The sequence below is a fragment of the Prunus dulcis genome, chromosome 7, assembly GCF_902201215.1.
Source record: "Prunus dulcis chromosome 7, ALMONDv2, whole genome shotgun sequence".
In the NCBI taxonomy this organism is placed as follows: domain Eukaryota; kingdom Viridiplantae; phylum Streptophyta; class Magnoliopsida; order Rosales; family Rosaceae; genus Prunus; species Prunus dulcis.
Genome location: NC_047656.1, coordinates 20,849,238 through 20,869,200, shown reverse-complemented (window position 1 = coordinate 20,869,200; position 19,963 = coordinate 20,849,238). Strand labels below are relative to the sequence as shown.

Below are 19,963 nucleotides of genomic sequence, written 5' to 3'. Positions count from 1 at the left end.
CAGAAAAAGCATCAGGTACACGCATAAAAGACATTTTTCGCTACTATATCTCTTGGGCTAAAATGTGATATAGAAGGCCCCATTTTTTGTGGGTCTTATACCGTTGTCTAGCTCTCATAACTATGCGCCGAGCCTAAAAGCGGGGATGGAGAATTTCCGATTTGAATATTACGAGTATGAAAGCGAGGATAAGAAAAAAACACTTAACTAAAATACTCAACATAGAATTGAAAATGACATAACCATCTCAATTCAACCATTGCTAATAAATCTAAGAGAAAAAAATCTCATGCAAGAACATAATCAATTTATGAACTCTTATAATTCCGGGGGTTGACCATGAGCCATATGATATCAACAAAGGTCGTGGTTTGGCAAATTAACTCAAATTTGTAAGAGAAACCTAAATTAATTGTAGGGAAACCAATCAAATGGTCTCCTCCCCCAGCTGGTAAATATAATGTCACATCCCGGGATCGGCTCCGCCGTAGCACGATATTGTCCGTTTTGGGCCCCTCTCTCTGCCCTCACGGTTTTGTTTCTGGGAACTGGGAATTCATGAGCAACTTCTCAGTGGGTCACCCATCCTGGGATTGCTCTAGCCCCCAACTCGCTTAACTTTGGAGTTCCTACAACGCCAGTGAGCTCTCAAAAGGCCTCGTGCTAGATGGATGTAGGTGCGCACATATAAGGCACATTATCCCATCTCCGTTAGTTGATGTGGGATCTTACAATCCACATCCCCTTAAGGGCCCGACGTCCCTTTCGGCACACTCGCACCACACGGAAGAGTGGCTCTGATACCAAATTGTCACATCCCGGGATCGGCTCTGCCGTAGCACGATATTATCTGCTTTGGGCCCTCCTCTCTGCCCTCACGGTTTTGTTTCTTGGAACTCACGAGCAACTTCCCAGTGGGTCATCCATCCTGGAATTGCTCTAGCCCCCAACTCGCTTAACTTTGGAATTCCTACGACTCCGAAGCCAGTGAGCTTCCAAAAGGCCTCGTGCTAGATGGATGCGGGTGTGCACATATAAGGCACATCACCCCCTCTCCGTTAGTTGATGTGGGATCTTACATATAAACTGAATGTTGATGCTGTTTTTATTCCCGAAACAGGTGTGGGTGGAATTGGCGCTGTTATTAGAAATGACAAAGGGGAAGTGATGGCGGCTATGGCCCTCCCTTTTGCCCTTGCCACCTCATCTAAACATGCAGAGATCATGGCGTTTCTTTTCGGGATGAAATTTGCTCGGGATGCTGGCTTTTCTTCCATTTTAATTGAGTCTGATTCACAAGGGGTGGTAAATGATGTAAAGAAGGACGAGGAAGAGTCATGGGCATCTTATTGATGATATTAAGAGGAGTCTGCAACAATTTGAAGATGTTATTATCTCTTTTAGTCCAAGAGGGGGTAACCAAGTAACTCATTTTCTAGCAAGGCATGCTCTTAATTGTAATACTATGGTAACTTGGATTGAAGAGGTTCCCTTTTGGCTGGAATCAATTGTAAACGATGACATGATTGTATCCTCTTAATTGTTATCAATGAGTTCTTTTTTCGCGAAAAAAAAAAAAACTCAAATTTGTAAGATTTTGCCTTTCATAGTTGTCGGGGCTGTCTGTGTTTGGGCTCGTCTGTGGTTTGTTGTTCTGGGCTCGTCTGATCTTGTCGGTATGAGCCAGCCCTTTATGTATTCTCATAAATTTTTTTACAAAATTACAAATTTAGACAGAAAGTGCGTTGAAAGGGTGATTATATTTGTACAAAAAGTTTTTTTGTTCTCAGTAAAGTTCTTGGTTTTTTTGTTCTACCTGAAATTCAATACTTGAAAATAAAGATAAAACCACCACCATGGTTTTTGTATTTTGTATGAGCTTTGTTAAGTAATTTGTTTTTATTTAATTTTTGTGAATTATGCGTAATTTTGGTGGTTATACAAAAATAAGCAAAGTACTCTAAAAACGAAAGTATAGTTTGGACAGAAGTCAGAGTAAGGCAAAGGGCACATTCGTCAAATTTAGAAGATTAGAAAAGTGTACACAACTCATCTCCTACCGACGACACGACAAGTGGACAACAACGTAATCACACTCACCCGACATACCAAACTAAAATTAAAAAAAACTCAAACCGAAAATCATGAGGGAAAAAAAGAAAAGAAAAGAAAAAAGGAAATCCAATTCCAACGCGGACACACTCTCTCTCACTTCTCCAAGGAATGGAAGGGTTTTTTAGCCTCTCCACCGCCCCACGGACCCCTCTCTCTTTCTCTCTTCTGAGCTTCCCCTCTTTTCTCTCTCTTTCCCTTTAGAAGAGAGAAAACCGAACCAGAATCGGAATCGGAATCACCTTATCTCTATAAATCCAATTCAATAGGATTCAGTGTCTTGTGTCGCTGAGTCTATCGTTGTTGTTCTGCTCTCTCTCTCTCTCTCTCTCTCTCTCTCTCTCTCTCTCTCTCTTGTTCTTTGATCGGACGGCGGAGATTCTTTCAGGAGATTAAGATCGAGGTATGCAGCAGGGTGATCAGACGGTGTTGAGCTTGAGACCTGGTGGCGGTCGTGGTAGACTCCTTGGTCCTCGCTTCGACTCCTCCGCTTCTTCTGGCCCATCTTCCTCGTCGTCTTCTTTAGCTTTCGGCTCCTTTTCTTCTGATCTCCCTCTCTTGCGTCCCCATGGTGGTGCTTCCTCTAATTTCTCAATCAAGGTATACCTATCAAATCTCACATCTTTCTTTGGATCTGGGTCTCCTTTTCCCGCCCCTATTTGTATTATATATGCATCTATCTAGATATGTGATTTGTTGTTGCTTTGCTTTGCTGTTATTCTGCTTCTCGATTTAATTTGTAATTTTTTTTTTTTTGTTTCTCTTACTTGGGTGAATAATAAGAAATAAGGTTTGTTATTTGGATTGAATTATGTGCTAACAAGGATAGGTTCTCTGACATAATTGGTCCTTTAATGCTTTAATACGTGGTTTCGATGTTTCCCAACCAATTTTGAATGTTATTTGAACAAACTGTTAATGTTTTTTGCATCACCCACCTCTGAAAAACCACTGTTAAGTTGATGGAAACCTTTGTTTTTATAAAAAGAAGAGGTAGTGTTTTAAATATTGTCAATGTCCTAATTCTTGTTGGGGCGCTAAGTATGTGTACCTACTGTAAACATGGACAAACAGCTATATGTAGGCTTTAGGTGGGCAAGCAGCGAGTCTTAGATTGCCCATAAAGGACCTACAGACATCGGATTCATTGGGGTTCACAGTCAAATGAGCCATTCATCCATGGTGCATCATTGGGAGTTGGCTATTTTACAAGAGGGATCTTATGTTTGTATGCACTAAAGGCTGAAGTTCTTTGAAGAGGGGCCTGGGATTATTTATAAATTCATCGTGGTGGTACATTTATATTTTTGGGTCACACACACGGTATTAGTAGTTGTGTTGCCATCGTTAGTTTGTTTCACCCATTCCAAATATCCTACGAAGTGCCAAATTCCCAAAAAAAAAAAAAAAATTTCCATTCTGTTCGTGTGTGTTTGGGGAGATGATATCTATTTAATTACGATTATTATCTTCACATTTGAAATTATTTAGTTGAAGGAGATTTATAATCTCTTAAGCTGTGGTTCCTATTTTGCATTTTTGCCCCATTGAATGTGGTCAAACTCTCTAAACTCTTTCCATGACAGGCTGGGGACTCACGGTTTGAGGGTCGTGAGCGTGTGAAGTACACCAGAGACCAGATCTTACAGCTTAGAGAGGTATTCCATTTTTTAATGCACTTGATTTTGAAAAGTAGTAGTATTTTTTATTTATATGAATCGTCAGAAGATTGTATGATTCTTTAACTTTTTTGTTTAAACTAAAAAAGATTATATATTCTCAAATGAACTGTAATGAACTTCGGATTGTTTATCTCTTCTTTATAGGCTGTCGAGGTCCCTGATGAAATTCTGAAAGTAAAACAAGAAATTGAAGCTGAATTTCTTGGTGAAGATCAGAGTTGGGGTCGTGCAGAAACCAATGTGAGCATTTGTCCAACTAATAACTTGTATTTCAATGCTTTAAGTGCTCAAGTTGATGGAGGGGTTCAAAATCATCACTTTCAAATATCTTTTGTTTCATTGCAATTCATCATGTTTGTTCTTATTGCTGATTATAATGATTAGTGATGTAGCCTTGCAGAACTAATTGATCTTCATATTATATTATGGTATTCATTGTGTGCTTTGTATAAGACTTTTTTTTTCCTCCTCTTCAGCTGCCAACTCCACCTCAATCTCAAGGTCGTTATTCTGAGCCCGACAGTCGGGATTGGCGTGGCCGCTCTGCGCCTGTTCCTGCTTCTGGAGAGGAACGATCTTGGGAGACTCTTCGGGAGAATAAAGAGTCTGGTAATCGGTTTGATTACAGACAACAAGAAGCAAATCAACCTCAATTTGCAAGGACACATAACTCTTCCAGCCAAGGGGTAAGGTTTTAGGGTTTCAAATATGGTCAGTGTAATTATACATGTATTTTGGCATGATTTTATTGTTACTTTATTAATCATGTGATAAATTGTACATTTAACATCTGTCTCAGTTTTGCATGTGTACCTACTGTACTTGCATACAAGGACAGTGTCGACTGTGCTTCATTTCTGATGGCACTGTTTTCTCATTATTTCAGGGAGGGCCTGCTCCTGCTCTAACCAAAGCTGAGGTGCCATGGTCAGCTAGAAGGGGTACCCTATCTGATAAGGACCGTGTGTTGAAGACTGTGAAGGGGTAATATATCATGATAGTTCATCATATTGTATTATATCTTCATTATTTGCTCGCTCCCTGGATAACCTTGAGCCTTGAAAGCCTTTTTGTTATCTGTTTGATTGTGAGATTAAAACATGCAACTCGGAAAATGATAACGGATGCTGAAATATGGAAATACTATTCTCTGTGTCATTATCTCCCAATAAAGACTGTTAGGGGTCCTTTGCTTCCCACGTTGCCATGGTTTGGTTATCTTTTTTCCTGTAGACTGAGTTGTCCTCAGAACATTGTGTTTAATCCCACTTGCTTTATGTTTATATATGTAGAATACTGAACAAGCTGACCCCGGAGAAGTTTGATCTCCTTAAAGGGCAACTTATTGACTCTGGCATTACTTCTGCTGATATCTTAAAGGTGGTGATTTTGATTTCTTTATTGACATGCCCTTCTAATGTTCTCTTTCGGTTCTGTTTTGTTACTGCTGTCAACTGTACTCACCGTATTCTTTGCATTCCAGGGGGTTATTTCACTGATATTTGATAAGGCTGTGCTGGAACCTACATTTTGCCCCATGTATGCTCTTCTGTGCTCTGATCTTAATGAAAAGCTTCCCCGGTTCCCCTCAGATGAGCCAGATGGAAAAGAAATCACTTTCAAGCGTGTCCTCTTGAATAACTGCCAGGAGGCTTTTGATGGTGCTGACAAATTGAGGGAAGAAGTGAGGCAGATGACTGCCCCTGAACAAGAGATGGAGCGTAGGGATAAAGAAAGATTGGCCAAGATTCGTACACTGGGAAACATTCGTTTAATTGGAGAGCTTCTGAAGCAGAAGATGGTACCTGAAAAGATTGTACATCACATTGTTGCGGTTCGTCTTGTATTCCTTCTTTTCTAGCCCTTTCTTGATGAGCTCCGTTTCTTAAATATGTTATTCATGGTTATTTGTTATGTGAAACAGGAACTTTTAGGAGCTGATAACAGAACTTGTCCTGCTGAGGAAAATGTGGAGGCCATATGTCATTTTTTTAACACTATTGGTAAGCAGCTTGACGAGAGCCCAAAATCACGCCGTATAAATGATTTGTACTTCAGCCGATTGAAGGAACTGACAACGAACCCTCAATTGGCTCCAAGGTTGAGGTTCATGGTTCGTGATGTACTTGAGTTGCGGACCAACAAATGGGTTCCCAGACGTGAAGAGGTAGGCTGTTGTAATATATGTATTTGACTGGCATGCTGAAATACATAAGTATTTGACTCTTGTAATATATGTGAAGAGGTGGCGTTATTTAACTATTAATCATCTTATTTTGAACTTTGGTTACAGGTAAAAGCCAAAACCATTTCTGAAATACATACGGAGGCAGAGAAAAATCTTGGATTGCGTCCGGGTGCTGCTGCAAGCATCAGAAGTGGTCGTAACAACGTTACTGGTGCTCAAGGGAATACCAGTCCTGGGGGTTTCCCAAACAATCGAACTGGTTTAGGGGGTATGATGCCTGGAATGCCTGGGATGTCAGGAACAAGGAAGATGCCTGGGATGCCTGGAATAGATAATGATGATTGGGAGGTCCCTAGGAATCGATCAATGCCACGAGGTGATGCTGCTGGACGTGGCCAGTTGCCATTCATTGGAAAATCAACATCAGCGAACACAAGACTGTTACCTCAGGGTAGTGGTGGCCTTACAAGTAATAGGCCTAGTGCCTTATTGCAAGGTAGTGGCGGTCCTCCTGCTCGTCCATCCAACTATGCTTTTGGTGCAGAGCCTGTAGCTCAAGCGCCTGTGTCTGCTAGACCTGTTGTTGCTCCATCTATATCACCACTTACTGAAAAGCCACAAGCTTCAGCTCCAGCTCCAAAGTTGAAACTGGATGAGCTTAAGAAAAAAACAGTCTCCCTTTTGGAGGAATATTTCAGTGTTGGACTCTTAGATGAAGCATTACTGTGTGTGGAGGAGCTAAGATCTCCAGCGTACCACCCTGAGGTTGTCAAGGAAGCTATCTCCCTTGCACTAGAGAAAAGTCGACCCTGTGTTGAATCACTTGTGAAGCTTCTTGAGTATTTGTTTTCTAAGAAGGTGTTTACAGCTAGTGACATAAGGAGTGGATGTTTATTATATGCATCTATCCTGAATGATGTTGGCATTGATCTGCCAAAAGCACCGAGTAACTTTGGTGAAGTTATAGGGAAATTAATTTTGGTTGGAGGCTTGGATTTTAAGGTGGTGAAAGAGGTCCTGAAGGAGGTGGATGAGGACTACTACCAGAGAGCTATATTAGAGGCAGGACTGAAGGTTGTTAGTTCTAGTCCGTCTGGGCAAGGTGTGTTGGATTCTCAAGCGTCTGATATTGATGCCTGCCGGAGTCTATTTTAGAAACCATCGAACAGCTTCGCATGAGCACATGAGTTTCTGTGGGGGTGCGAACTCCATGTGCTTGTGCTTCACTTCTTTGCAACGCCGTTACCCTGCACCCTCTCTTTTTTGGGTGAGTGATTTGTATTACAATAGATGTGATAAGGTGGAGATGCCAAGGACAGGACAGGTATTTTTTTTTTCTTTTTAATTTGAGTTGTATATTTCCCGAGGTCATAGTAGTGTGTTTATTGAGGAAAGAAATCAAATCATAATGCCATGGATTTTGCTCTGGAGATGTGGATGGCTAATCACGTGCTATATTTAAATTTGCTCAAGGTGGAGAGTGTCCCTTCAAAGGATCCAGTTGTTTTGTACTTGACTAGTTTTGTTTCGTCTTTTTTGGTTCTCTTCTTGACTAATTAAATTTAGTTCATTGTTAAACTTGGCCAGCTCATAAATGCCATGTCTTTATATTCCACTGTCAAAGGAAATTGGTTCCAAGCATATTTCGTTTGGATTTCAATGCTAATTTTTCTTTTTCTTTTCAATTTTTTCGTAGACGTATGTTGTGTAACCGGATCTCTTTGAACCTGCTCGCCCAACAATTAAAAAGTTAAATGTCACAAGTGTCACGGAGAGCTCACATGATGATTTTTATATATTTTATTTTAGGCCTGACATCTCTAATAGAGCTGATTAAAATAGCATTGCATAGCTCCTTAAAATTGAGGAGTTTAATAACATAGGGTTTAAAGAAATTATCTGAGTATCAAAACAACATTGCTAGTAAAGAAGCATAAGGTGCCAAGTTTTTTCCAATATCTAATCAAATATCCGTCAAATTTAGGAATTAAGTTAACTAAGAGAGTAGTTGATTAGATTCCAATTTCTTACTTACTCTTTTTTTAATATAAACGACAACACTGATCTACAAGTCAAGACACGTTCCACTAGTCTAGACTCTAATAGCGCTTACTTCCTTACTCTAAAGTTCTCTGATTCGACCGTTTCAATTTCAAGTAAATAAACATGCAGTAAAGTTATCCAAATACAAAACATAAAGAAGCATGGCCCTATAGAATACAAAAAAATATGGGCCTAGTCGGTAAATGTTTGGATTTGAAGGTCATCTTAGTAATCCCACTAAAACCATGGCTTTTCAACAAATGGTTTAAAAAATAAAATAAATAGAAAGTAAAATAAGAGCGAATTTTCCCGCGAGATTGGGCCGAGTGAGAGAAAATGTCCGGCAGCGAACAAGAGCGAACAACAAAGTCAGGGGCGGAGGAGCAGTCGCTGAGGGTAGCCGTAGCCATTTCTCTTCTCCGATCAAAGCTTCTTCAAAAGCAGCAAAAGCAGCCTCCTCCTCATCCTGTTGATCAATCCGACGCTCTCCGATGGAAGCGAAAGGTCTCTCTCGTCTCTTTCAACGCACATACCTTCCGATTGGATCACAATTTTTGTTAAATTGCTTTGGGAACCTAATTAACTGAGTTGTGCTTCAGGCTAAGGAGCGAAAGCAAGAGCTTTTTAGACTCCGACAAGATCTCAACGAAGCCGAAGGTCCTCCTAGCTTAAGCCTCTCTCTCTCTCTCTCTCTCTCTCTCTCTCTCTCTCTCTCATTTTCTTCATGCGTGATTAATACTTAATTTACAGGTTTATGCATAAGCGTGTACTGTCTTTTCGGTTTCAGATGCTTCGCAGTGCGACTTGTTCCCGCAAAGCGCTTCTTGCAAGTGTTATTTCTTTGATAATTTGGGGAAACTAAGCCCTAATAAGCGGCTTCCAGATCCTTCTCAGTGCAGATTCAATGATGTCTTGCGACGCAGATTTCTCAGACACGGTTGGTCCTCATCAACGCATCCTCTTTCTCGTATTCTGATCAACTCTGCATAATGTATGCACTTCTTTAATTCTAACAACTGCTTTTCTTCAAAAAATAAAATAAAATCGCAGTACGTTTTAAGGAAAGGAGAAGAAGAACATGTAGTTCATCCCAGCGACGCCATTTTGCAGGTGAATACATAATTATGATCAACTCGTGTAACTCAAATTATACTCCTATTTGGCTTTAATTTAATTTTCTGGCTAATAATCCTAATATATGTTATACCTACCCTTATTCTGGCATATAATTCATCCATTTTGTGAGGGAATATTAGAAGCTTAGCATTTAGGGTTTTTTTTGGAAATTTATTTGCTTTTGTATAATCTGGTTTGATGCATTTAGTAATTTCTAGTGCAGACATAAACAGTGAAGATGAAATGGAGCAACTTAGGGCCTCAGTCGATTTTCTTGTGGAGCTTTGCGAAACCGGTTCTCCTGTTAGATCCACATCTTACTTTTATTAATTTGCAGTTTAGTTACTTATTGCGGTGTTTATGTAATCATACATTTTCATTTTAACTTTGGTCTATTGGAATTTCAGGTGGAGGAGACCAATGTGGCAAATTGGTCACACCAAGCTGCAGATTTTATTTTAGGTAGCAAAATTTTTATTTCTTCCTTCTGATTATTTGAGTTTAATGGTATCTACATTATGAGAATTTTCCAAATTAATGCTATCTATAGAATAGACTCACTGAAATACTTTTTTTTAATTATTCCATAGTCAAAATAAAAAGATATATCTAGATAATAGGTTGACTATAAACGCAGGAAAACAAACTACAAATTAAGTATAAAGGTCTCAAGAATATTGCTGAAATTTTTGCGTAGATTCTGGAAGATACATTGAGCTTCATTTTGGGTTTGTTTAGCATTACCACATGGAACATCAGTGATTGTGGGTAATAATTTGGGCAGTGTGGGAATGCCCTGTTATCTCTTAAGTTTCTCTTTGCCTTTTCCAGGTTGCAGTGTTTCCATCCCCTGCCACCTTTACTTGTATATATTTTTCTAAATGCATTATATCTATTTCTTGAAGCTTCGTTGAAGAACCTGTTATCAGTGGCAATGAATGTGGAACTCATAGAAGGAATTATCAGCAGCTTAATCACGCGTTTGGTTAGAAGGATGTGTTGCCCCTTGCAAGGAAACGGTAAATGTTGTTTGTGGTTGGGTTCTGTTAATATTTTCAGCATTATATTCCTGCACATTTTAAAATTTATTCAAATTGTATATTTTTGTCACCCTATGATGGCATTCATCATTAATCATATCGCATTATGGCTGGCTATAATTTCCTTTTTCAAGGATAATATGATCTTACATTTATGCTTTTTCTTTGATTGTTAATATATCATTTCTCTAATTATGTTACTAATCATTTGTTCCAGCATCAAAACACTCTGAACCTGATGCTCAGTTTTTCATTCAGCACTTGATCCGAAAGCTTGGAAGTGAGCCCTACATTGGTCAGCGTGCATTATTCTTAGTATCTCAGAGAATCTCTGTTCTTGCAGAGAATTTCCTTTTCGCAGATCCATTTGATGATGCTTTTACAAACATGCATCAATGCATGTTCATGCTGTAAGTATTCTACAAAATACATTCTTGACTGATCATCTCTCCAATTTTTTCATTGGTTTTGTAAAAATTGTTATCCACTAGGGCCTGAAACCCAACTTGCTTTTCAGTAACATTTAAACATGAGAACTATTAATTGAATCCAGCATGCTCGTATTCCTCAACAATTTGGGTATAAAACCTAGTTCGAGCATCTATAATCCCGATATTTGAATAGAAAGGCATCACAATAGAAAGTTCAGGTTCCTCTTTTGAGTGGCCAAAATCTATTAGAGATTCATTAGTTCCCTAGACAAGAAGGCATCCTACCCTCTTCACTTCTCTTCCATTGAGTCTGCAAAATTGTGGATGGTTGCTGAGTCAGTTGCATAATTTTAACCTGCATTATCTTTGTAGTGGGTTGTTCTAACTTCTACCGGCCACTATTATTGCCAAGTTATAGAGTGGCTGGGGCCTTATGCGGAAAATTATATTTTCTGATGGTAAACCACATGAAATTTTTATGCAATCTAATTGGCCACACTTCTCCAGAGGGTGTAGGGAACTTGTTTTAATAATCTTGAACTGTGACCACATACATCTCTTCCCAGTGAAATGAGTTTCTGATATGACTTTCTTGTAATAAGTTTAAATTAGCCTCTCTCATCTGTTTATGCGTATGACAGGATCCAGCTTACAGAGTTTTTGGTATCCGATTACCTATCAGAATGGTCAAAGGATGGAGGTTTTGACACCAGTGAGTTATTCTCTTAATTGCTACGCATTTCACAAGCTTTAAGAATCTTTTTGGTTTTGTTTTTGTTTTTCGGTCTCACGCCAGATTGAATTTGAACAATTCGAAGATCATTCCAAACCAAACAGAATTTCACAAACCCTTGTGAGATAGCATAAGCATGCATAGCACCCGTTTTCGCACAAAGAAATTTAAGGAAATATAATGCAGCTATGCAGATTACGTTGCAGACATGTTGCAAAACATTTTCTTATACTGGATAGATGGTCTTAGATCAAGCATAGGCATATTGACTAACCTGGGAAATAATTTTGATGATGGTGGTGATATTGCAGTGGTCTTTGAAGAGTGGGTAGCATCAATGGTTCACGCATGCAAGGCATTACAAGTTTTGGAAAGCAGAAATGGGGTCTATGTGTTATACATGGAACGAGTCATAGGTGAGTTGGCAAGGCATGTCGACCAAAATATGTCCCTGCACAAGCTCAAACGCGAAATTCTTGATAGCCTGTTGTTCCACCACTGACTGCCCCCAATTCTTCTTTCTTTCTTGTACTCTTGAGTATGAGACTAATCATGATTTCCGATTTGACCGAATTTTTGTACATATCTTTTTTGGGTTTCCAAATCCTATTTTTTAATACAATTACAAACACTGTCTTTGGTTGAGGAGGATCTTATTAGCAAGCAATTCAAAGAAGATAAGAGTGACGTTTAGCTGATATCACAAATGACAATGCTAATTCTTTTCGTTTCTTGTCTATAATAGATGCCGTGGGCCTATTTGTCACGCATAATTTACTGATGGGTTAAGTGAAGATAATATAGATTACTGGTATGTGGACAGAAATGATTCATTGTCGCTTGTGCGCCTAGTCCTTTTCTTCACTGGGATTCTTTCCTTCCTTGTGGCATGGTTCCGTGGCATCTTCCTTTTCTTCTCCTATATCAAAACCGCATTCAATTAAAATTCATTTGTTTAATTAATTGTCAAAGATATTTCAAGCTTTCGGCTGAATTACACTGGACACTTTTGCCCACATGAAGTGACCTATTCATGCAGCCCGTTCAACTTTGGCGTCTAATCTTATATAATATCCATATGTTATATAGCATTGGTGAAGTAGTAGAACTTATTTAGCATATTGCTTAACGCTTAACAGCAGCAGCAGCAGAGCAGGCCAGGGCAAAGCAAGAAGGCAGGCATGTTGAATGAGATGAAACCACGCTGCATACTCAGTCTCTCGCTCCTTCTTCTTCTTCTTCTAATATTCTGTCAATCGCTTCCAAGTTCAGCCCATGGAGATGGAAGTGGAGGTGGTACAACAACTACTAGTACTATTACTAGGGTGATGGTTGTTGGGGAGCAGCAGCAGCAGCCACCACTGCCAGCTGCAAATTACCATGTCAGTACTTTGCTTCACACAACTCGGAAGCTTAAGCTTGGGGTTCACATGAAAATAACCCGTAGCGTTCCAAAGGTTCCTCGTGTCAAAAAATCATCCGCCATTCCAACTCAGATGACACCTTCTCTTCCTGTCGCTTGTTTTCTTTCTTCATTATCCCTCCTTTCTTTCTTTCTGTTATAGGATAGGAGGAGCTGGATATCATATATACCTGCTAGAAATATTATGTTTGTTTCCAACAACAATCATCATCAATGTAAGCTTGAAATATTATGTTTGTTTCAATTGGCAACAAGTTACCAAATTACCATTTTTCTTTTTCTTTACACGTATGTATGTACGAATTGGCTGCCTACTTTAGATTTAGAAAATTGAATTATGATTCCTAACCCAGTCCCGATAATCAATCTCCTTTTATTAAGGCATGTTTATTAATCAAGAATCAGCGTAACTATGAATCAGGTTAACCAAGAATTGCAGTCATGCATTCCACTTAAGTTATTTACCAACTGTCATGAATCGGAATGAAAATAGAGTTCATTCTCATTAAAATGTTTACTATCCATCATGAACCGAAATGAAAAACAATTTGATTAAGAAAATGCCCTTAAACAAAATATGTTTTTTTTTTTTTAAAAAAAAGATTACTACAAATTTTCATATGAAAAAAAAAATTGTAAGGGGTATTTTTGGCATGAAAAACTTGATTCCCTTTCACCCTTCTCCAATCCCACCGCCCCTCTCTGAAATGAAATCTCTTTAATATCAAGAATCAAGAATCAAATTTGTTGTGTGCCCCATGTTGTTGTTTCTTCCGCCAATGTAAGTAAACAAAGGAGTCATCCGGAATAACCACAAGGTGTTGTGCGGTTGGCAAACTGCCACCTCTAGCTAGCAAGGTATCTGGTGCCTCAATAGCAGGGGTTCGAAATCCGTTGGAAGTACTCTATGGCCAGGTGTAAGCCGAACCCTAAGTAGGGATTAATCCCACCTTTTGGACATGAAGATGAGAATGAAGATGAGAATCAAATTTCCAGCCCCAACTTGCATATTTTTATCCCTTTGTGAAAGAAAAGGTCATTGTCACGTCTCTTTTTCTTAGAATAATACGAATGGTACATACATATATGGAGTCGGAGCTTAATCCACCATCCATGTATCAAGTATGTCGTTCAAATAGTTATGACCTCTGAGACTGAGACTGAGACTGAGTCTGATTGTTAAAACCCTTGAGGACAACATGACAATCTCTTTTCAAACAACAACAATTAGTTTAACACATGGACCACCACCGACGCCCTCCTAATTACTAATTATTAGTTCTGGGTAGTATTTATTTACTGTATATTTAGACTTAGTCGGAGGAATTGCAGAGGTAGCTAGCTTCCTTGGTTTATGTATACATACTTTCCTTCCACCCATCGAATCGATTTGACTTTACAGACTTGAGAAAAGCCATTCCTCTTTTCTTTGAGTTGAGGCCTCTCCAACAAACAAGGCATCACATTCGCTTACATTTTTCAAAGTGATTTCTTCATCTTGCTTTCAGAAAGAAAGGGTCTGTTTTATTCCTTTAAGAAAGGAGAGCTTGTATGGCTTTATACCTGCATTGTGAATCAATACTTAATCTCTGGAGAGTGCAAAACAACACATGCATCACGCATATGCCAGTTTTATTTTACTATTGATGAATTAGAATCTGTTTTTATCCACCGGCCACGAAAACCCCATTCAACTTTTTTAATTTTCTTTTCCTTTTCCTTTCTGTTTTTGCTTAGTGCTTAATTCTAAACACAGAGAGTAACAAGTCTATTTAAGTGTCCCTCTTCCTCAGCTCCTAACTGTGGAACTTTGTTACAAATTAGAACCCAATTGAGAGGACATGAGGAGGAGAGAATTACTCATATGCTCCTTTTCCATTCTGTGCCTCCTGGCTCGGTCTACATGTGAAAGCGCTTTCACACCTACAACTGGAGATTCTGGACCCCTCAAGCAGCATGATCAACTTAAGGTTAAGGGTAAGCATAAAAATTATGTCTTCATAGCTCAATTGATCCCGTCCTTCTTTTCCCTAATTAGTATTTGTTATAAGCTCTGCAGATATACATGAAATGACGACAAGATCAAGTAGAAAAAGCCTTGAAAGACCATATGGGAGAATGCATCAAGTTCATCATCTAAGGACTTCCCAGAAAGCAAGGGCAATCTATGGTGGTGCCTCTGACCTTAAGCGCCCCCGTACCAACCATAATGCAGCAAGCTGTGTACCGGTTAAACCCACCCTCGCTTTATTCCTCTCGGCACTGGCCATGCTTATATTTTCTTTGTAGTAATTTTAATTGCTTGGGTGATTTCGCAAACATGATTTAGGACTCAATGTGGAAGTTTTGTGATAAAACTCATTCATGTTAAAGGCCTCTTTTAAAATCCATTGCCCTAACCTGCTTCTATCTACATCCTAGAACATCACTTATTGAAGAATTATTTCAGAAATTTCTTCCCTTCTTCCCCTGTTGTTCATGCAAAGCAAAGCAAAGAAAGAAGGGAAGAAATTTCTTTCTTCACCAAAGTGCATATCAATACTACGGAAAAAACAGAAACAAAAAAGCAAGTGACAAGGCTATGTTAAAAAAGAAGGCAGAAACATGGTTAACATTTCTTCACCTTGTCTGCAAAATTAAAAGTATGATACAAACTACAAAGTGGAAGCATTCGTATTACTCGATGGTTGTTTATACATAAATTCCATAAAATCTGAATTATTAATACATGGGAAGATTTTAGATAAGTAGAAGTCAAATAGATACAGAACCTTTTTAAAGAGCTTCACACACCAGCATACAATATGTTTTCCCACAATTGATCAGATCACCATAGACTTGGTCATACGTATTTTATTTCCAACCTTAGCAGTTTAGATTCTGAAAACATCTGTCTGGAATCTCTCGTCATACAGCCTCCAATGGCCATACCTCTCTGTATGGAACACTGACCTGGGGATGTAAAAATTTGGCTTTTTAATCTCCTTCAAATTCTTCAGATTAGATGTTGCATTCTCAATATCGCGACTGGTCAAGTTTACACACCCAAACAAATCCAAGTACTCAAGATTTGGACATCCTACAGATATCAAAGCAAACCCTTTAGCCGATACCTTGGAGAACCGAAGTTCAAGGTGCTCCAAATTGGGCATAGATTTGCCAATTGCAGCAGCTTCTGAATTTCCATCCTGAGGGCAAGTTTTTAAGTACTCCTCAGGAACTACCCCAGCGTGCTCGGAAGGATCTAACCAATTCATTAAATTCCTTTTCAAGATTTTGAGATTTGGGCAATTCCTTCCAATCAACACCAGAGACTCATGAGATATTTCATGGCAATAGCTGATGTCAAGTTCCAGGATCATGGGGCACCGAAAAGCTATGTCAGCCATGGATGAATCAGTTACATTCGGGCAGCACTTGATTGAAAGAACCTCGAGGTTCGGGCACCTAAAAGCACATATCGATTTGGCAATTTAAATTACAACCAACCAGTAACAACCTATGGAAAGTTTAAGATGGCAACACGCCAAACTTCATGAATCAAATTAACAAATAAAAAGTAAGAACTGAAGCTTCAAAATGCAAATTTGGCAAAAACACACTTTCACCGTCCAGTCAGGCTCTAAGTCTTAACTCTAAAACAAAGAAATTTGAAACCAACCGTAGATGCTGAAAACATTGTTAATCAATTTAGGCTAGTCTCATCATAATTCATAATCCAAACCTTCCTGACGAAAAACTCCACATCTAACCTTAAGCTCACCATACACCAATCAAGAGCAGAACTTTAGGCCGAAAACACATAACCAAGAAAGAAGAAGAAAAAAAATTTAGCACCCAACCCAACTAATTCCAGGCCACAGACAATCAAAACCCAAAATTGAACAACAATAACCAGCTTTGTCTAATTCAAAATAGATAAATAAATTTCGTCTGGTTATAGAAATGATGATATACATATTTATATAGGTTGTACGGGTACCTTTGAGCGACGAAAGAGAGAGAGTGATTAGAGCAGTGGGTGGTACGAATGTGTCGAAGCGAGCCAGCGCTCCAATCAACGACAGATTGGAGAATGGAATCAACCCTTCTCTCGAACTCCGGGGTCCACCAGCGAGAGGACTCGAAGTGAGGCTGGAGGTCGAAGGCGGAGTTGAGGCAAGGCTCCTTGCACGCCTGCAGCCATGACTTGCAGACCAGCATCGCCCCACGCCAGCGCTGCTCCAGGCTGACCCGACCCAGTATGTTGATCAGGCACTCCTGGGTCAACTCGGCCCAGTCCGATCCGGACTCGGGCACTGTTTCTTCCTTGTTGGTTGTGTCCATTAGTTACCTTTGCCGGTTGGTTGGGTTGGGGGAAAAGAATGAGAGAGAGAGAGAGAGAGAGAGAGAGAGAGAGAGAATGTCATATGGACGGGCAAGTTATATAAATATGGACTATGGGTATGGGTGTAGATGTCATTTTACGCCGAAGATAGTTCCAAAATTTACCACGTGTCGCTCTTGTGGCTCACTACTAGTCTTCTGCCTATTTCTATTCCTATCCTATCCCAGGATCAAGGGCGGCTCCTCATCATGAATCATGATCCGCTTGGTTTTTTGGTCTTTTTAGATGAATTTTTTGTTCATGAGCACATGATGATTCCATTCATGTAATAATGTAAGGATAATAGTTTGCAGAGAGAGATTGAAATTATATATAAGGGTAAATTACTCAAATAATCTTTAAATTTATATTCGATTTATATTTTGGTTTTTTAATTAAATTATTAGTTTAAATTGTTCATCAATTCTATATTATTCGTTTCATTGGTCCTACAGTTACATTCTATCAATATTTCTGTTAAATATGAGGGCAAATTAGTCATTATTTACTCTACAATTGGGTTAAATCTAACAACAAATTAGACGGTAAGACCACTGGAGCGAATAATATAGAGTTGATGGACCATTTGAACGAAAAATTTAGTTGGGAGACCAAAATGTAAATTATGTATAAGTTTGAGGATTATTTGAGTAATTTACCTTATATACAAAATTGTTCCATTCGATTAGAAAATAATAATTAAAAAAAGGTTTGTATAAACTTTGGTGTATAAAGAAATAATTTGATTTCCTTTCCCTTTTAAGTAAAGCGTGCTTAATTTAACCGGATGCATGTATATTCATATTTGCAGCTGCCAAGACAAGAGGAAGAGGAAGAGGAAGAGGAGCACTAGTAACAACTTGAACTTGATGCATGCAGATTGCAATTCATCTCTCAACAAAAGGCTGCTGCTTTATGAACTCTACCCTGGAACAACAAGAGGAACACACACACAGAGAGAGAGAGAGAGAGAGAGAGAGAGAGAGAGAGAGAGAGAGAGAGAGAGAGATGCTCTCATTTGGTTGTGTCAAAAAGGCAAGAAAATGAAAAAAAATGCCTCATCATCATCACAAGTCTAGTCATGAAATTAGTCTCATCAATCAATCAATCAGATAATCTGGTAGACTGGTAGACTGGTAGACTGGTAGATGTTGTCTGGAATTAAATTCAAGGAGTAGGTCAATATATCATATCTATCTGTTGGAGCCTCTCCTCCCTCCTCCTCCTCCTCCTCCTAGAGCTACAATACAAGTGATTTACAAATAGAAACCGACACAAGGGCTTCATGTTTGTTTTCTATCTAAATTCACAATCCTCCTCCCTTGTGATGGACAGACATTATGCATATCTCTGGGATGGGCTATATATCATCTTCAACCCTAAACACAATTACTTACTTGCTCTCCAAATTGGGATCGGCTTGCTCTTCCCGTTAGCAGCAGCAGCAGCAACAACCAAGCAACTGAGTATAATCTAATGTGTAAGTTTACCCATACCATTACCATACATAAAGACTTGAACAAGGCAGCTTTCGATTTCGAGCCTGTGATTTGCAGTCATCATGCACTCGTAAGTTGTAATCTTTACTCTACTCTACTCTACTCTACTCTACTCTAGGAGGGTCACATTTGGTGTGTGTCTAGTGCCTAAGATTTGGATTGAATTGGATAACTCAATAAATTTCTGTTGAAGGAAGATGTCGAGATTAATTCATTCCTTTCAACACCCACAAAACAAAATGCTAGGATTATCAGTCTAGCAAACATACATCTACCTACATAGAAAGTTGAGAGATAATCAATGAATGAATCATGTTGTGTGTGTTTATGTGTGTATCCAACAAATTCAGATTTCTGTGTGACTACTACTCTACTCACAAACAAATCATTCATTCATTCATTCATTCATTCAGATTTCTGTTTTCATTTTATTATTAATCCTCTATAAACAAAGAAGGCTACAAAATATCAAATCAAAGATCCCTTTTGATAAAAACATAATAATGCGGAAACATGTTGTGTGTGTTGAATTCATAAGACAAAGACATAATAATAATAATAATAATAAAATTAAGGTAAGAGGGAGGGAAAATAACTGAATAACGGAAACAAGTTAAGCGGGGGAGGCATAGAGGGGACGGCGGTATTCATCAAAGTACTCGTCGCGATTCACGAACACGATGGCATAGAGAGCGTAGATGATTCCCGGAATGTAACCCAGCAAAGTCAACAGCAAACATATGCAAAACTCAATCTGCAAGCAAACCGAATTCACCATTTCATATCAAATAAAATCAGCCTCTCTGACACTTTTATTATCTTTAATTTATGATGTGCAAGAAGGACAAGATGAAGATGATGAGGCTTACAGTGCAGCAACCGTGTCTTAGACAAACCCCCAAGGGAGGGATCAACACGGCGATCAGAATTTCACAGAAGATCTCACAGCGACTCGGCATCTTCCTTCCTTGTATCTTCTTCTTCTTCTTGTTTGCTAAAAACCAAACCAAATCAAACTACACAACACCACAAACAGAGAGAGTCTTTGAGTCTTTGAGTCTTGAGTTGAGTTGCCTGGCCTCTGGGCTCTGGGTTCTGCCTTTGCCTGTTGGGCCTCAATTTTATTCTACTGGGCCACATTATATATTTTCAGGGCCAAAGCCCATCAAAATTATAGTTTTGATGCAACGATTAAGAGCTAGACCTCCTCACTGTAGAATGCAACACTTTTTTTTTGGGTGAAAGAATGCAACACTTAATCATAGGAAAGACTCAAAGATGCGTTTGGCCAAGAAAAGGCTGCCGTGAAATAAACAAATAGCGTCACTGA

At 39.0% G+C, this 19,963-nt stretch overlaps 4 protein-coding genes, 1 long non-coding RNA gene and 1 other non-coding gene across 7 annotated transcripts; 4 read left to right on the top strand and 2 right to left on the bottom strand.

The window, feature by feature from the left end:
* The first annotated feature begins 2,176 nt into the window (after window positions 1-2,176).
* Window positions 2,177-7,648, top strand: LOC117633464 (eukaryotic translation initiation factor). The gene is made up of 9 exons (XM_034367084.1): window positions 2,177-2,712; window positions 3,699-3,770; window positions 3,939-4,034; window positions 4,271-4,480; window positions 4,681-4,778; window positions 5,087-5,174; window positions 5,278-5,628; window positions 5,719-5,961; window positions 6,088-7,648. The coding sequence occupies exons 1-9, from the start codon at window positions 2,518-2,520 to the stop codon at window positions 7,135-7,137; spliced, it is 2,403 nt and encodes an 800-aa protein (XP_034222975.1). The 5' UTR covers window positions 2,177-2,517; the 3' UTR covers window positions 7,138-7,648.
* Window positions 3,149-3,253, top strand: LOC117636245. The gene has a single exon (XR_004587045.1). It is a non-coding gene; the product is annotated as a small nucleolar RNA snoR103 (small nucleolar RNA).
* A 107-nt stretch (window positions 7,649-7,755) lies between the features above and the next one.
* On the top strand, window positions 7,756-13,039 carry LOC117633465 (protein MULTIPOLAR SPINDLE 1). Of its 2 annotated transcripts, none has more exons than XM_034367086.1 (10): window positions 7,756-8,529; window positions 8,625-8,682; window positions 8,813-8,962; window positions 9,076-9,135; window positions 9,365-9,444; window positions 9,549-9,603; window positions 10,047-10,160; window positions 10,399-10,591; window positions 11,254-11,324; window positions 12,485-13,039. In XM_034367086.1, exons 1-10 carry the CDS (start codon window positions 8,362-8,364, stop codon window positions 12,535-12,537), a joined length of 1,002 nt encoding a protein of 333 aa, XP_034222977.1. In that variant the 5' UTR covers window positions 7,756-8,361; the 3' UTR covers window positions 12,538-13,039. The 2 variants fall into 2 exon arrangements, with proteins under 2 accessions (XP_034222977.1, XP_034222976.1); XM_034367085.1 differs by lacking the exon at window positions 12,485-13,039 and adding an exon at window positions 11,657-12,072.
* Window positions 13,040-14,567: 1,528 nt separating this feature from the next.
* LOC117635921 lies at window positions 14,568-15,211 on the top strand. Its single transcript, XR_004586968.1, has 2 exons — window positions 14,568-14,745; window positions 14,828-15,211. It is a non-coding gene; the product is annotated as an uncharacterized LOC117635921 (long non-coding RNA).
* Window positions 15,212-15,392: 181 nt separating this feature from the next.
* Window positions 15,393-17,153, bottom strand: LOC117635920 (F-box protein SKIP1-like). The gene is made up of 2 exons (XM_034370312.1): window positions 16,751-17,153; window positions 15,393-16,215 (listed from the first exon to the last, which is right to left on the bottom strand). Exons 1-2 carry the CDS (start codon window positions 17,092-17,094, stop codon window positions 15,642-15,644), a joined length of 918 nt encoding a protein of 305 aa, XP_034226203.1. The 5' UTR covers window positions 17,095-17,153; the 3' UTR covers window positions 15,393-15,641.
* Window positions 17,154-19,099: 1,946 nt separating this feature from the next.
* Window positions 19,100-19,661, bottom strand: LOC117634859 (UPF0057 membrane protein At4g30660-like). Its single transcript, XM_034369125.1, has 2 exons — window positions 19,503-19,661; window positions 19,100-19,387 (listed from the first exon to the last, which is right to left on the bottom strand). Exons 1-2 carry the CDS (start codon window positions 19,590-19,592, stop codon window positions 19,247-19,249), a joined length of 231 nt encoding a protein of 76 aa, XP_034225016.1. The 5' UTR covers window positions 19,593-19,661; the 3' UTR covers window positions 19,100-19,246.
* Between the last annotated feature and the right edge of the window lie 302 nt (window positions 19,662-19,963).